Below are 16,855 nucleotides of genomic sequence, written 5' to 3'. Positions count from 1 at the left end.
CTCCATTTTACAGAGGGGAAACTAAGGAACAGAGTTGTAGATAAGTTTTGAAGTGACTAGTGAGATCAGGTACCTCCATTTTCGGGTATCCAACTGGAGTCTGGTTTTTAGAAAGTGCTCAGCACCCACACTCAGAACATCAAGCCCCTTTTGGGTATTTTCAGCTTGATGCCGAAAAATCAAGGCACTCAGAATCATTAGCCACTGTAGGCCCAGGAGACTCGCTCACAGTCATACAGCAAACCTGGGTCAGAGCTATACACAGAACTCAGATCTCTTGACTTCCAGGCCTTTGTTTATACTACTAAACTAAATTTCCTTCTACAACATAGCAAGCCCAAGGCCGTTTTAAGACTTCATAGGCCCTAGGCACACTTGCCTTCGTAGGCCCCCTGACCGAAATAACTAATTTGATTTTAAGCTATTATTAAATAAGTATATGTAACACTAATAAATAGTTTATTTATTTCATTTAATTATTCTAAAATCAAAATGAATTCAATTATATTGTAAGATATTTTTTATCCTTAGCTAAAGATGACTGATGGATATGAGAGAAAACACGAGTCTGTTGTGATTTTCATTTTCTTATCATTTTTTGTGATTATATTTATAAGCAATGTTGACTAAACTGAAAAGCTTTTTTTATATAACAATTACTTATTTTTTATTTAATTTGTTGTTTGAGTTTATTGTGATTATATATTAAAAAGTGATTATTTAATTATTTACATTTCTTTTCAATATCTGTGATTTCTTTTAGAAATATTTTTATTGTTAAAATATTATTGTACCTATTATAAAAAAATAAAATAAAATTAGCACACAATAATTAAACTTTTTTAAATATTTGGCCTCCCAAAAATTTCCAGTCTTCAAAAAGAGGTCGCAAACTATTTTCCGGGGCCCCCAACGTCTGGGGCCACATTAATTGCGAGGTTTTGTGGCCCCTAGTTATGCCACTCTGAGCAAAATGTCAAATAAAAATTGTTCAAAATTGAAACCTGCATTTAATGCATTCCCTTTTGCTAATATTGCAATCATATTCCTTAAAAGCTTAGAAAATATTAAATCTTGTCACAGAATTAAATTTACAATGGATATATGTAATAATATAATAGTAATTTGTACCTTAGATAAATATATTTAATTTAAAAAGATATGAATTTTGATTTTATCGTTTGCTTTTCAAATTTTCAGATACATTTTATTTTAGTTCACAAAAGTTTTCGTAGGCCCTGAAAGTTTCGTAGGCCCTAGGCACTGTGCCTATTGTGCCTCATGGATAATACGGCCCTGACAAGCCACAAATAAGTCAACATCAGCCTTATCACCAAGTGGCTTATAACATTCATTATAGGCTTCAATAGTATGTTTATTATATCAATGAGCTCATTGGGGTAAGAGTGGGCTACACAGGTGGTGAAAATCTTTTCCCTATTGATTTTTCAAGACTATATTATAAGCTCCAGGGAGTTTTCCCACAATCTATTATCCTCAGTTTTGTTTCTTTATATTTGAGGAACGAAAAGGGGGTTTCAGTTTGATTGTTGACCCCTCCCACATGTTTACTTAATTCTTCATGGATGGCTGGGTCTTTTTCAAATCTTGGTTTCACTTCAAAGCTAAACTAGGAGCATTCCAGGGCTGTCAAGTGAAAGGGCTTGGTTCACCTCTCTGTTACTCTAAGTTTATGAGTTCCAGCAATGTAAAACTGGTGTAGAACAGAGCTGAACCTGTCCAATGTTTTTAAGAGAAAAGAACTCTTGCAAAGTGCTGGCTTCCTGGAGGAAAAGAAACCCAGCTATTTACAAAAGCATCCGTGCTCTGCTGCTTTCTAGATTAGTACCAGTCTGCCTGGAACCACTAGTAAATGTGGCATAACTGACATGTTTCATTAAAGCCCCTAGGAGTAAAGCATAGTTCTTCCTATGCGCCACCATTTAACTCCTTTTTGGTTGCTCACAATTCAGCCTAAAAATTCATTTAAAAGTTTCTCTTCTCAAAAGATTTCTCAGAAATCTCATCTGCATCACTGCAGGGGTGAAGATTACAAGCTGCTTTGTGATAGCAAGAGATTAACACCAACAGCGTCATAAAAGGAACACTTTGAATTATCTGGGAAATAGGTGCCTGACTTTTGAAAGATACAGGATGTTTTCAAAATTTTGCACCGTATGTCTACATGACTCCTAAACTCAACAGTTCATTGCAAGGTAGTGCTAGCTAACTACAGTAATTTTATTTAGCAATACTGAGACCTCTGTATTATAGACTCATAGACTTTAAGGTCAGAAGGGACCAATGTGATCATCTAGTCTGACCTCCTGCACAACGCAGGCCACAGAACCTCACCCATAGATGTATAGATGAGCTTCCATGACTAAGCTAGTCTAAAGAACCATTTATAAAGAGTCTGAAGAGTCATTAATAAAAATGCAAGCACTCTGCTATGATATAGGCTTTATCTGTTACAATCAGGTTACATATTTCAATATTCTCATTTGGCTAGGTCAAAGTAGCAACGCCTGAGTTCTGTCTAGACTTTTCAGGGAGCATTAATCCTGAAAATGTGCATAATTAAGTCGTGAGGAAAAGAAAGAATGAGGGCAATGAAGACTGCAAGTCCTTCATCTGTTTTGCTTTTCAGGGCAGAGGTCATTCTTTTTTCACTCTCTTGACTTTTCTTCTCTCAGCCTTTTTCTTATTCATTTCTGTCTCATTTCAGCACAGCAGACTCCATGTGTCACTCGGCTCTACCTCTGTCTCTCACTGATCCCGTGAATATTAATCACGCAGTTAGTTATCTGAATAAGCCTCCTTACTGATTTTCAATTTCCCTTTTTCCTTAATGGCTTTATTGTTCTATAGAAAAACAAACCCCATTATTAGAGCAGGGGAAAAAACCCACCACATCAAACCAATTCAGTCAAATGTTCTTAATTTTAAATTAGATCTTTTTTTAAAAAAAATAACAAGTGATGAAGCAAGACTGGAGGATGGACTAGGTAATCTGTTCTCATAGATCTTTTCCCTTTTTAGGGTCAGATCGCCTGCACTAATTTACACCAATTGAGGAACTGGTCCGTTCTATACAGGATTCTATTGACAAACTTACTGCTGGCATTAAGAAAACAGGCTGTTTGCTGAACATCTTAAGGGCAGTTTAGACAACCTGACTGCATGCATAGAAAAATGAAGAGCATACAAAGAAAGACTGGATGGAAATTAATTATGGACTGGGTCTGAAATTTGAGGTTTTCTCTGCCAGTTTTATTTTATGCAGAAAATGCAGCCAGGCAGAACTAAAGCAAATTGGTTTAATTCTCCGAAGGAAACAGGAACAAATTTTCCCAGCGACTTTCTACTCCAGGCGTTCATGAGTATGAATATGGATGGAATTAACAGCTAGTTCACCACAAACTGCTAATAAAATGAAACATTAGCCTTTTCCTACTGCCTATACAGTGCATGGCCATTGCCAATTAAAACAGGAGCAGGTAGAAAGGTAATAGTAAAAATAAAATAAAATAAAATAAAATAAAAGATTACTTAGTACTTGGATTGCAAATTCTTTTAGGTGGGGACTATCTTTTCATTATATGTGTGTACAGCACCTAGCACAATAAGGCCCTGACCTTTAATTGGGGTTTCTAGATGTTGATCCAACTCTCTTACTTGAAGATAAGGTCATTCAAAACTTGAAATCTATCGTTAACTCTTTGGGACAGACAGTTACAGAAAAGCAATGGTCAAGAATCCAACTCCTGCTTTACATCTCAATTCAGCAAAAGCACTTAAGCATGTGCTTTACTTTAAGTAATGGGTATATCTACAGTAGTCATTAGGACTGCACATGTGCTTGAAGTCAATATGTGCTCAAGTGCTTTGCTGAACTAGTCTCATAAAGAATTACAACCCCTCCAAAAAGTCAGTATCATAGGGAGAAAAGTGCTAACTTTAGATATCTGTCAGGCTAAAAAGAGCTGAATCACAGTTTGGACAAAGTAAGAATATTTCAAAGGAATGAGGGGGACTCACAGAAACTATATTGTAGTTGAATCAATCAGAAAGTTCTGACTTCCTTATCCTAATCCCAACCTTTAGGCCATGTCTACATGAGGGAGTTTACAGCGGCACAGCTGCACCAATGCAGCTACACCGTTGTAAGATCTCTCATGTAGCCGATCTATGCCGACGGAAATAATTAAACCACCCCCAACAAGCGGCAGTAGCTATGTCTCAGAGAGACGCTTTCCTGCTGTCCACACTGGCGCTTCTGTAGTTTATGTCGCACGGGGGGGGGGGGGGGGGGGGGGGGGTTTCTTCACACCCCTGAGTGACATAAGTTTTATAACGACAAAAGTGGTAGTGTAGACATAGCCTTGGGAAAGTAACAACACAAACATTTAGTGACACATTTCCCTGTTTTGTGGAATTTGTGATTAACAGTGTATAACTCCCTAAGTATTCCTGCTGAGAATGGCTACCATAAGAGAGGTTCTAGGAAGGAGACGTGTGAAAAACAAGAAAACATCACCAAAGGGAAAAGGACTTTTATGTGTGACTCTCTCTGGCTCCCTACTATATCCCACATCGCTTTCTAATTCGCTCTAATAAACACCTTCACTGCTGCCTCTTGGGGAGGGTTGATTTCATTAGCTGTAGTTTAGCCTGCACTGAACACAAAGTACACACCAATGAATCGGATTCCAGTAAATGGCTATGGATTTTAGGTCAATGGTAAAACATAGCCGTTCTCTCTCCCCCCAGGAGTAAGAGACAATAATCTGAATCAAAATAGGACTGATTCAGTCGACAGTGCTGAGAAGTGGGTGTTTCAGGAGCAGACGGTTCTTGGAAAACAGAATTGATCTAGAATTTAAAAGAGTGCATTCTTCTCCCACTTCCCATCATCTTAACCCTATGTGATTCTATCATTTTGTGGCATTATGACACTGACAACATTTGCCCTCATGTTGTCAATGGCTCTCTAAGCACAGACTATACACTGCAGTTGAGACATCTGCCTGTTTATTTTTACTAGGCAGCCCTATTTGTACGTTACCTGCACAGTGGAGGTGACTCTGGAAGAATCCGTCCCCACACGATGTCACGCATTGCCCATACTTCATCAGCAGGGATCCCTGACAGGAGGTACACTCAAACCCGTTGGTACAGGTGGAGCACATTTCCTTGCAGGCTGCCCACACAAAGCAAAGAGGGGAGGAAAGAGAGACAGTGTTACCTGTAAATGTCATTGCGCACTGATGCTGATGTGTACGTGGCCAGTCTGCGGGCTAAATGCAGGGAAGCATCCCTTTGCAGGAAATCATTTGAAGCTTGGTCTACACTTACCCTGGCAATTCGGCGGCAGTTGACGGGAGTTACGCAAACTACACAGAAAACTTGCGTAACTCCCGTCGTCTGCTGTGCTTCTCTTCTGCGCGCCGTCTTCACTGCACCGCACCGACGGGAACCGCGTTCCCGTCAATGCAGCACTACGACACTTGCGGGGGTGGATTAACTTGCGGGTCTTCACTGACCGCTCAGTCGATCCAGATAAGTCGATCTGACGGCTGTGACTTTGCCGTTGACAGTGTAGACATAGCCTGAGACTAAAGATAATTGAAATAACTGGCTCCTTTTTGGTTGAAAATTTTTGAAGTTCTAGATTTTCTACTTAAGAACTAGCTGAAATCGATAGGCAATAAGGAGGTGCTTCCCTGAATCCAGGACAGAGAGACTAACCTTCCTGATACCTGTTTTGGTGTTGTGTTTCCACATCAAAAAGAGAGAACAAGGAGGAAGGATTTCATACAATAACAGTCCATGACTGGGAGGCAATCTCAATATGCAGCCCTCTAGGACTAAAGCACCAGCCGGAAGGAAAGCCAGTCAGCTGAGATCTGAACATGTGCTATACCTAAGCAAACCCTGGCATCCTGATAGAATCCAGAATCACAGTTCCCCACACAGCGTCCATTCTGGAGCCACTTGGTTGCATCACGGCAGACGTCACAGTGGTCAAAGGACCCAGAGCAGGTCAAGCAGTCAGAGTGGCATCGCACTGGCATGAAGAACAAAAAAGAGAAAAGCTGTCAGCACTGTGTGTCTTGTATCTAGAATGCTGGAAATAACACACACACTGTAGTCAAAGCAAAACTCACTACTTGGCCGCTCTGCTAATGGCTCATGGCATTTTCTCTTAAATTGCATGCAAACAGGATAAACATTGCATTTATTCAAGTTGTCCAGCCTGGTGTCAAGCAGTCCATTCACAATCCATGTTGTCTCTTTTCATTGGCATTTTTATACCATCAGGAATGAATGGCCCACAACAATCTGAATTTGAGTTACTTCAGGCCAAAAACCATAACAAAGTCAATGGGAGTTTACCCAAGTCAGGTCAGAGTAGGGGTTGAAAACTTAGTGACATAGACAGATTAGCTGAGGGGACAGAGTTAGGACAAGCTATTTCCCCACAGCAGGCATTTCTCATACCGCAAGGCTGGGGAATATTTTTTTCTGTATTGTTGAATCATTTTTGCCCAGCAGAAGGAGAATGGTACATTTTCTCCCCAAACACATACGTCAGAAAACAGCAATTCACACTGGCTTCACGATAACATTTGCGTGGGGGAAGCCCTTCCTCCACCGTAGTTTGTGGGAAGGCGGGGGCAATGCTGGGGAAGATTTTGAAGAACCCTGGGCTAAAGGGTTAAAATGTTGATAGGTTTTACAAGAGCATCAGCCTGGACACTGCTATTGCTTGCCACAAGCAAAACTCTCCTTGCTTTTATTGCAGCATGGAGAGAAGTTGTTGGCAGGTTTGTGTGAAGATTTCAAGGGGAGCAGTGAGTGCGCAGGGTTTGGCTCTATATATCCCCATACAATGATCTCAGGAGATCGTATTTTCCAAAGAGCTCAGCACCCATTCAGGCACCTAAATGAAGTAGGCAGAATTTCTGAAGCACTCAGCACCTAGCAGTTCCTACTGATACGAATAAGAACTGCTGGGCACCGGGAATATTTTAAAATCTGCCCTCCTCATTGAAGTGCCTGCATGAGAACTGAGCTCTCTGGAAAACTCTAACCTAGAAAATATAGACCCGTTAATACAATGTCATGTTTCCAGATCATAGTCACATTTTCGCCTGAATCTGTCCCCGTTATCACAGAATCTGAACACCTCACAATCTTTAATTAATGTATCCCCACAACACCCTGCAATGTAGGGCATTGTACAGATGGGGAATTGAGGCACAGGAGACTACGGGTAAACATTTTTAGAGAACCTAAGTGACTTAGGCACTTAGGCACCTAATTCTCACTGGAAGTCAATGGGGCAGAGTAGCAGTCACTTTTGAAAATAGAACTTAGGGGCTTTCAAAAATGTTATTCCCTCTGCAACTTGCCCAAGTTTACATAGGAAGTCTGTGATTGACCTTTGGTCTCCCAGGCTAACCCCCTCCCTCTTCCTCTTTTCTTATACCCTCCGAGTGCATCTTCTATAGTCTACGAGATGTTTCTAAGTTTATGTGAGCTATCCAAAAAGCTTGCCTTTAGGATTTATAAATGCTTTTTATTTTATTTTATTTATTTTGCTGTTCAACAAATAAGCTTTAAAACATTTATCTGACACACCCACTGAGCCACTTATACAATGATAGCATAATTCAACTCTAAAGTTGTTTTCTTTTTCTTGTGACAAACCATTCACTGGAGCACTTTGATTAACCAAAGCAAGTGGAGTGCAACAAGAGCTGCTGCCAATATGAAAAATTAGAAATCCACAGATAAAACCTACCAACTATGAAATGCAAATGAAGGGAAATGACAACATCCTGTAGAAAAAATAATTTATCTGCAAAATTGCTATATAGCCAAAACTATTCTAATGTTTCCAGACAATTATTAACTGCCTCTAATTCAGGTGAACTGGTAGTGGCGTTACACTATAAGTGAATACACTTTTAAGGAAATTAATCATAAGCCCGTAAACTTCACAGAACCTTGTTAGAATTCAGAAAGACAGACTTTTTTTATTTGTTAGAAGATTTCATAGTTTAAAAAAAAAAAAAAAAAAAGGAATGAAAAAAAATATATATTTCCAGGACAACAGTCTCCAAGTAGTGATTCTTTTTACTTTGCCAAAGCCTGGTTGGTAAGGGCCTGATCCAACCCCACTAGTACCAGTGGGAGCCTTTGGACCAAATGCTAACCCTACCCTGAAATCCTACTTAGATTCAATAGAGGGGAGATTAATTACTGATCACCAAACCAAACAGCCATAACAAAGCTGAAATCAAAACAGTCGTCACAAGAATGTTGATAAAATGGAGAGGCCCGGGAATACAAGGGCTAAGTTGTGTGACCTTTCCTCACATTGGTGAGCACTTGCACCCACAAAGTTTGTGGAATTAACCAGGGTGAGTCAGGATTGTACAATCAAATCCCAAATGTCTGCTTGTTCTCCCTGTGACCCCTTGGTGCCAACTGGCCAAGGGCACAGAAGGTGCATAGGGTTTTACAAGGATCCCCTGGGTTGGCTATCTGCTTAACAATTCATTGAAGACTAGCAGGTGAGGTCTCTAACCAGGGCCAGTTGCCCTCTGGCTGTCATAATCACTGAGAAATGTCTGTACGGGTAATATTAAGGAGTTATGTATCCGTACTGAAAATTACATTCTGAAGGTCTTGGAGTTGAGGCAGGTCACCGGGAGGCAGAAGGTGACTGAGACCTATCTCCCTGTCTGGCCACTGGCATATTGTCTACCTATTTGCATACTGAGACAGATGCGCGTTGTGAGCATGTGAAATCCACCAGAAGAAACAAACAGCAGGGGGTGTCCTGTTTGTGAATAAAGACGAAAGATTGGTCTGGTATATCTTGAAGCGCAAAGAGACACGGAATCTTTCACCTCAGAGACAAACTGACAGCACGCATGTCTCGTGAAAGACGGGTCACAGTCAGTCTGGCTATAAAGTGTTTCAAGGATTTCAAGGGAGCAATACCCTGCTAGCGTGTCTTGTTATTTATGTCTAGGCTCTAAAATGCAGATTGTGATTTTACTTTATATGTAATCATGTTTCTAACATTTCTACTTGCTATTACTTGAATCCCTGTGTTTGTTAAATAAAGTTGTATTTGATCTCATTACTAGCATACCTGAGTGCTGTGGGTTAAGCGTAGGATTGATCAGAGGAGAAACTGGTAAGCTGGGATGCACTGTTGCTCTGAAGCAACGAAACTGAGAATACTGCAAGTGTCCAGTGGACCAGCGCCTGGACACACCAGAGAGTCGCTCGGGAGTTGGTATGTGCCTGTCACTAAGCTGTAGAGACAGCAGAGGCTCTGAGGCCTAGCGGGCAGTGCTTGTGTTGGCTGTAACAATGGAGTTGGGGAGATCACCCCCGGTTGGCAGAGACAAGGCTTCTTTGTGCTAAGGGCAGGTTGTAGCAAGGTACCTTCCAACCCTGGGTACCCCCAGGAAGTGTCACACTCCCACTCTAGACCTCTGAAATACCCAGTGTCTCACTGGGGAGCATTCGTAAAAGAATTTCATTTCCTGGCTTCGGTTATGTGGGGCAGGGTTACAAAGGTTTATACCCCGTAACATGATAGGGGTCAGAATCCACTAGAAATCCTGTACAGAGAATTACACATGTCAGCAGAAGCTGCTTCACACCAATACCTGACTGACACTGTGAGCAGCAGTCTCCCTCCACCTTTACTGCCAGGCTGCCCAATGGACAAGACGGACAAGCACGTTGATAGCAGATCACCTGGGTGTCCCGGCATTCACATTCTTTGCACAGGCCTTCTTTCCATTTCTCTCCATTCTGCACAAGACGATATGGAATGCCCTATGTGAGTGCTCCGTTCTCATTGCAGTGATGCTGAGTTCAGCAGTGGAGCTGAATCTAGATCACACTGCGTGTGATGAACAGTTATGGTCTGTTGACCAGCTAGGATTTTGCATAATTTTGCAGCACTAATAACAGGAGAGCCTTTTCACAAACTATATGCTTCGTGACCTACAGTAATGCTCAAATAAACCAGAGACTCTAATATAGAGATAATTATTATCAGCCACATTCTAACAACAACACATCAATTGCCATACCAGTGCTTCATCTTGTCTAGCATCCTGTCTTCTAGAATGGACAATACTAAACATTTCAAAGGAAAGTACAAGAATCTCTATAATAGAGCAATAACCTGCTCAAAGGGGAACTTATTTTTCTGAATCACCATCAGTTACCTCTGTGCTTATGATCTGAAAAATAAAGCTTGTGTCCAATATAATTTGTATCATGTCTAATGTAACTGCAGAGCTTTCATTATTCATATAAACATCGAAACCCTTTTTTAATCCTGTAAAGCTCTTGCCCTCAGGTATACATTGCAGCAATGACTTCTCCAGGTTAAGTGAAAAAGCACTTTTATCAGTTTTTAATGTATTGCCTTTCAGTTTTATTGGATGTTTCCTTGTTCTCATATTAAAGTAAGAGAGAGTAAACAGGAGCATCTGATTCACATCCTCTAGACTATTCAGATGTTATATACTTCTATCAAGTCTCCTCTTATCTCTCTCTTCTCTCAGAATGATGCCCTGGTCTTTCCCACGTGGTTAGAGTTAATTTAGAACTCACCAATGTGTATAAATAGTTCACATTATTCTGTCCAATGTGGGTTATTCTTTATTAACACTGAATTCCATCTGCCATTGTGCTGTGCATTCATTTACCTCTATTCCCTCAGTCTTCTCTAGGTCTTGACCATCATAAATAATTTTGTGTCATCTGCAAATTTTGCCACCTCACTATTCTACGCCTTTCTCCAGTTCATTAATAAATACATTAAACAACACTGCCCCAAGCAGAGACCCTTGGGTCCTCCACTGTTAACCTTCTGCCATGGTGAAAACTGACTATTTATTGCAGTTTTCTTGTTTTCTGTCTTTTAGCCTGTCTCTGGTCTATGACAGCACATTGCTTATCACCTTCTTTACTTCTTTTCTTAAAAAGCCTCTTGGGTGGGACTTTTGAAAGTCTAAATAAGTTTATATCGCCCCTTTCTCCTTTAGCATCTGTTTTGTTGACACATTCCAGGTATTCTAGCAGACTGAAGGGGCATGATTTTCCTTTACAAAAGGTAGTCTTTGGGTTGGTGCAGCATACTGCCCTCTGTATCCAGCTAGTGTTGCTGGCCAGTGTAGGACAGGGGAGAGCAAGGACCATTATCCCATCTGCTTCCTGTCTCATTTGGGTATGTTTACCCAGCTCCCAGAAGCGAATCTCCCAGCCTGGGTTGACAGACTTGGACTAGCGGGGTAGTTCTCTAAAAATACTGTGCCTATCAAAAGTCTAGGGAGCGGGGATGGGCTTCAGAGCCTGAGCTGCAACTTCAAAGCACTGTCTACACAGCTATTTTTAAAGTGCTAGCAGTAGCCTCAGTAACCCAAGTCTGCCACCCCGAGCTGGGAGGCTCACTGCTGTGTTGACATACCCTTTATGTCCCTGGGGTGGCTAACAGGGAGCAATACCTACACTCAGCGACTGTAATGGTGCATGACCCCATAAAGGAGGTGGTACAAGCATGGGGGAGGCTCGGTCTGGTTCTTGGATGACCTTATATCTTTCATGAAGATTTCTCCATTAAAAAGGATAATGCGTGAGCTGAAATATGCAATATACTCACCTTGAGGTGCTTCACTCCACTCACATCAGAGCGCGAGATCTACGGACAGAATGAGATACGTTACTGTTTAGAAAACATCTGAATCTTCTACTTCCTGCATCTGTGAAATATGTTCAGAGCTATTTATTTCTACGTAAGTAATGGTTGGCATCATTACTCATTTGTCACAACAGTGAAAGGTCTCCTGTTGTACTTCATCAAAAGCAATTGTATAGTCAATTTTAGGGAAAGAAACCTGATTGCAAATAGCCTTGAATAACAGACTCCTGTTGCAGTGAAAACAGTAATTAAGGAGGTACATTTTCAGAAAGCTGCATTGAGCTTTGGTTGTGCAGCTCCCACTGACTGTAATGAAAGTCAAACATCTTAAACCCCAGGAGATGCACTGAAAACTTAAGGGCATGTATATAAAACATTAAACAGGAATGATTGATTCAATTTGCTCTGCTTTCCTCTATGTAATAAAAAGAGCCTTAGGAGACTTATGTGGTACAGAAAATTATAAACAAGCCGATTTTATAAAAAGGCAAAAACCTGCTGGGCAAGTAATATTAAGATTATTCTTTCGTAAGATTCTGCAAATAAGGCTCTTTCCAGAGTTTTAGGAGACAGACTTTCACTTCTCCAAACACTGACAAGCATAACACACTGTGTTATATGTTCCGAATAACCAAGATACTCACATCTTCGGAATGTTCTTTGTACACACAGTAACTACCCCTTGAAATACATTCAGGACAGCACTTCTCCGCCAAATGAATTAATTCTTCACCCTGTGGAGAGAGAGGATGCCGCAATACACATGAAATTAGCATTTCCAAGCCATACTGCGGAATGCAGAGGCAGAATGGTTATCACACTGGAATGCAATCTTCAATATCCAATTTCACCTTATCTTCCCTACATCCTACTTCATCTCTATCTGTATGCTCTGAAAAGCGTGTTTAAATAACACCATGGTTATAGAACAAACCCCAGAAAAGTTCAGGAAATTCACTGATAAGGCAACTGCGTCATCCCTAACTCTTGCCACTGTAAAAGAAGCCCCAAAACTAAACCATTAAAATACATAGAAACTGGAATGCCATTTTTCCTTTCGAATTTCTTGGATTTTATTTGAAAACTTTCACATCTTTAAAACACAGCTCTCGCTCTCTCCTCATTTTCTATGTTCCATTTTTCTTTAAAGAAACAACTCAAATTTCTTTTAAATGTTGATGGTAAATTTTTAAAACATACTCTACATTGATCTAAACTCTACTTTTGGTTACAACTGTGTAACTCCATGGAACCTAATGGAGATATTGTGATTACACCAGTGTAACTGAGATCATAATTGTGCCATAAGAAATGGAAACAGGGCCTTCCAAATGCTCAAAATCTGCTGTGTATGAATGGAAACAAAACACTTACGAGAGAGGAAGGATGGCTTTGTGTTTAAAGAACCTGGACTAGATTTAGGAGGGCTAGGTTCAATTCCTGTCTCTGCCTTTGATTTTCTGGGCCTGATTCTCATTTCCAGTAAGACCTCTTGACACTGCTAAGATGGTATAAAGGGACTTAAACATGGGTGGACATGTAAAGATTAAATCAAAATAGCCTATTTTAATTCCATCCTAAGTGTCCACACACAGACTTGCCCACAATAATAAAAGGTGAATTAACGACCAATTTAACTATTTCAGTGCAAATTAATTCCTGGACCAGCCCAAAGGTGGGATTTTCAGAAGCACACGGCATTGGCCTAACTGGACTCCCCCTAAAGTCAATGGTAAACGCTGACTGCTTTTGTAAATCACACCCTCAATCTCTCTGTAAATTCAGTTCCCCAGCTGTAAAAATTGGGATAATATTTACCTATCACAAAGTGAAGTTGTGCAGATTATTCATGAATATGTATGAAGGGCTCAGATACTGTGGCACAGTGGGGAACTTTAACAGATGGATATTGCATTTGGATATAGTAAAATCCTGTTTTTAGTGAAGTTGAACAACTTTCTCATACAGTTTCTATATGCCCCAGAATTCTAGCTACAGGGTTTGATTCAATCCCCACTGGAGCTAGAGGGATTCTTTTCAATGACTTAAATGGGGTTTGTATCAGACCCAGAGTGAACTTCCAGTTACGGGAGAGTTGTTCCATACGGGCAGAACCCTCTTTTCAATTTCTCTTATTGAACAATTAAAAATATATATACACAAGAAAACCCCCGCTAACAAAACTCCATTAACGGAAAGCTGGTTATGTCCCCTGGGTTCACTGCAGTTTTCATTGTACTCGTGGTTTGCTGCTCTTGAGTGACAGTGAAATGCTCCTGGCCTGTAGGGGGAGGGTACACCTCAGCTTCCTAAACCTGGATTAGAGTAAAGAGAAAACTGGTGAATTCCAACAGTCAAACTGTTGTTGGATTCAAAGGTTGCCATATCTCCACCTTGATCGCTGGATAACCATTGCTCAATCACTAGTAGTTTCACAATACTAAAACACAGTTAAAGGTCAAGAGGCAAGCATATAAATTAAAGACAGTTCTGAGATTTTCAAAGCCAGCTTGGGGATTTTGCTCTCGACTCCCATTAACTTCAACGGGAGCATGCAGCTACATCCCTTAGCTGGCTCATAAAAGTCAATTGTTCTGATATGCCAGATCTTCACCTGGTGCCAACTGATGCAGCTCCATTACTTACAGCAGCTTAGGATCCATCCCAGTGCATTTTGTTCATAGAATCACTAGGGTATATTTTACAGTGTTCACTTCAGAAAACACAGCGTGCCAGTTTGGCTACATATATGCAAGTGCACTAGCATTACCAATGGCAGATTATGCCAGAATGGCCAGTCTGGACCCAATGCTTTGAAAGGGCCACCAACTTTACAGACTCCATCTGCACTCCTAGAAATACATGAGTGAGTGGAGGCACTATGTTTTCAGTCAACCAGAGACACGTTTCACTTTAATCCATCCCTGGGCATTCCTACAAGTTTCTAGCTATTCAAACTATTATTGCAAAACTCGGTGGTGTATGGTAAAAATCCAGGTCACTAATATGTACTGGGAACTTTCCTACCTCCACTCCAACACACACACACACACTTATACAAAGGATGAGAAAAAAATTGTGTACAGGACATGATTCTCCTTGCCAAAAAATGCAGCCCTGGTCTGTCAAGTCCCAGAAGTGGGAGACACAATGCAAGATAACTATGTCACTTGCACTCTTGTTTAAGAAATGTTACTCATTACATTAAACAATAAGAATGTGGAAAGGGAGTAACAGGTAGGGGGGGTAGACTGATGAAAATAAAATGTTTTTACACACACACACACACACACACTCTCTCTCTCTCTCTCTCTCTCTCTTTTAGATCTTTCAGATTTCACTGGTACGCAAAAGTAACAAGAACAACCTGCAAGGAAAAGAGAAAAGCAATGCAATATAACAATCTAGTTAAATTTCCTCCATATCTTCATGAAATTAGGACCAATCCTAAAGCATGATAGCATGTTAGTCACACAGCACATTGCAGGTTCTGGACCATTGTTCCCTTTGTGACAGAATTGTTTAGAGAAAGTGTCTCCAAAGTGGGATGATGTGGAAACAGTATCCTCATTTGCAGGCACGACTCAGTCTTATCTTCAGCCACCCATCACCTGTATTCTTCAGAAATGTCCCCAAAAGTTGTTTCTACACCACTTCATGGGAGGAACAATGGGAACTAGCATGATGGGTTATGAAATGCTTCTGACGGCTAAAGTGCTGTTGGTTGAGCAAATCCACTTCAGCAACCCCCTATCCATACCTACCAGACAACTTTCAGCAGCCCCCTTAGAGACCATGACTCACAGCTCACCTGCAGAGAACCACTATTCTAAGATTAGCTCTGAATCACCATAGATACATTCACTCTGCAATTGCTGGACAGGTTTTGTTTGAAAGGGTTTAAAAATTAAGGCCTAACTCTAGTCCCACCAGATACTGATAGGCTAAATCTAGCTATCTAGGATTCACGTTTATGTCTATGACCTCATTACTATTTAAACAAGGCTATGTGACCAGAAAATTAATTTTCCCTTAATGAAGGAGCTGAACACCATAGACTCCTAGCTTCAGTTCAGCTCTGATCTACTGAGGAAGGGGGAAAAAAATCTCATATTTTACCAGCAAAGCTGCAAGCGTTGGAGAAGAGGAAAAAATGGCATTCCACCTGTTTTAAGATTCTTTTATGAGACATTTCATATTGTCCTTGGAATAAATTAATGCATGTCTTGCGCTAAGGAGCTGCAATTCTCTCACAGATGATCCAAGACAGCTGCTTCACTTTTTTGGGAAGTCATGTAGGATGTAAGTCCTTGAATAAACATTTTTTTTATTTTCTATCCATTAGGACCAAAATTGTTGTCCCATATGCAAGAAACACATTTTCTGTCTTTTCCAATGCCCATACTTCACTGAATTCAATGCTACTTATTTAGATGCCTGATTTGAGGCACCCAGGTTTGAAGAGGTTTTCCATGGAACCCAAGTCTGGAAAGATTAGAGTGCTCCCAATGCCTATGGAATTCAATGAGTGTTAATACACCATGCAGGATCTGTCTCTAATATGGGTAATTTTTTCTCCATGGGAAAGGAAAATGACCCAATTTGTCAGCAGAAATTAGATCTGCTACTTTAATATTTGTATCTGAATCCACATTTTTATTATTTGTCTGCAGAGTGATCATAAACATTGGATGGTCCAAAATGGGGCTGAATACTAAGAATGATAAATCTGTACTGGTGAGTGTCTTCAGTTATTGTACTGTAACATATCCCAGGTTGTACTGAATACAAAATTTTCTCTCATGGATACTAGTAAGAGTTAAAGATATAGGAATGCCTGTAATGCACCGAACGGAGCTGCTAAATCATCTTCCATGTAGAGCCATGATGGTATGTATCATTAGTGTAAGCAATTCATTTTACTGCTGGGTGCATGTGGAAAGCTAAGCAAAACAAAGACAAATCCAGGGGACTTATTTCCAGTTTACCCCTTGATCTTGTTTTGTTTATATGAGAGGCTTGACCTTCCATCCAACTACATTCAAAAGTAGTTTAGGTAGTTTTATTTAAGCATTTTAAGGTAACAAGGCAGCATTCCCATTGACAATA

The 16,855-nt window shown here is 40.4% G+C and overlaps 1 protein-coding gene across 5 annotated transcripts in view; it reads right to left on the bottom strand.

Annotated features, from left to right (window-relative positions):
* FRAS1 (Fraser extracellular matrix complex subunit 1) overlaps nucleotides 1-16,855 on the bottom strand; it is a 295,321-nt gene that overhangs the window by 148,118 nt on the left and 130,348 nt on the right. For all 5 annotated transcript variants that reach the window (XM_067557075.1, XM_067557076.1, XM_067557077.1 and 2 more), the window contains exons 11-15: nucleotides 12,391-12,480; nucleotides 11,708-11,746; nucleotides 9,699-9,846; nucleotides 5,927-6,070; nucleotides 5,069-5,203 (exon numbers count right to left, since the gene is read on the bottom strand). In XM_067557075.1, the coding sequence (XP_067413176.1) occupies nucleotides 5,069-5,203; nucleotides 5,927-6,070; nucleotides 9,699-9,846; nucleotides 11,708-11,746; nucleotides 12,391-12,480 (556 nt within the window). The remainder of the gene's footprint in view (nucleotides 1-5,068; nucleotides 5,204-5,926; nucleotides 6,071-9,698; nucleotides 9,847-11,707; nucleotides 11,747-12,390; nucleotides 12,481-16,855) is intronic.

This window comes from Emydura macquarii, unplaced genomic scaffold (assembly GCF_026122565.2).
Source record: "Emydura macquarii macquarii isolate MOO-44397 ecotype Brisbane River unplaced genomic scaffold, CSIRO-AGI_Emac_v2 contig_1790, whole genome shotgun sequence".
Lineage (NCBI taxonomy): Eukaryota > Metazoa > Chordata > Testudines > Chelidae > Emydura > Emydura macquarii.
The sequence above is the reverse complement of the archived record's forward strand: the minus strand, read 5'-3'. Positions and strand labels throughout refer to the sequence as shown.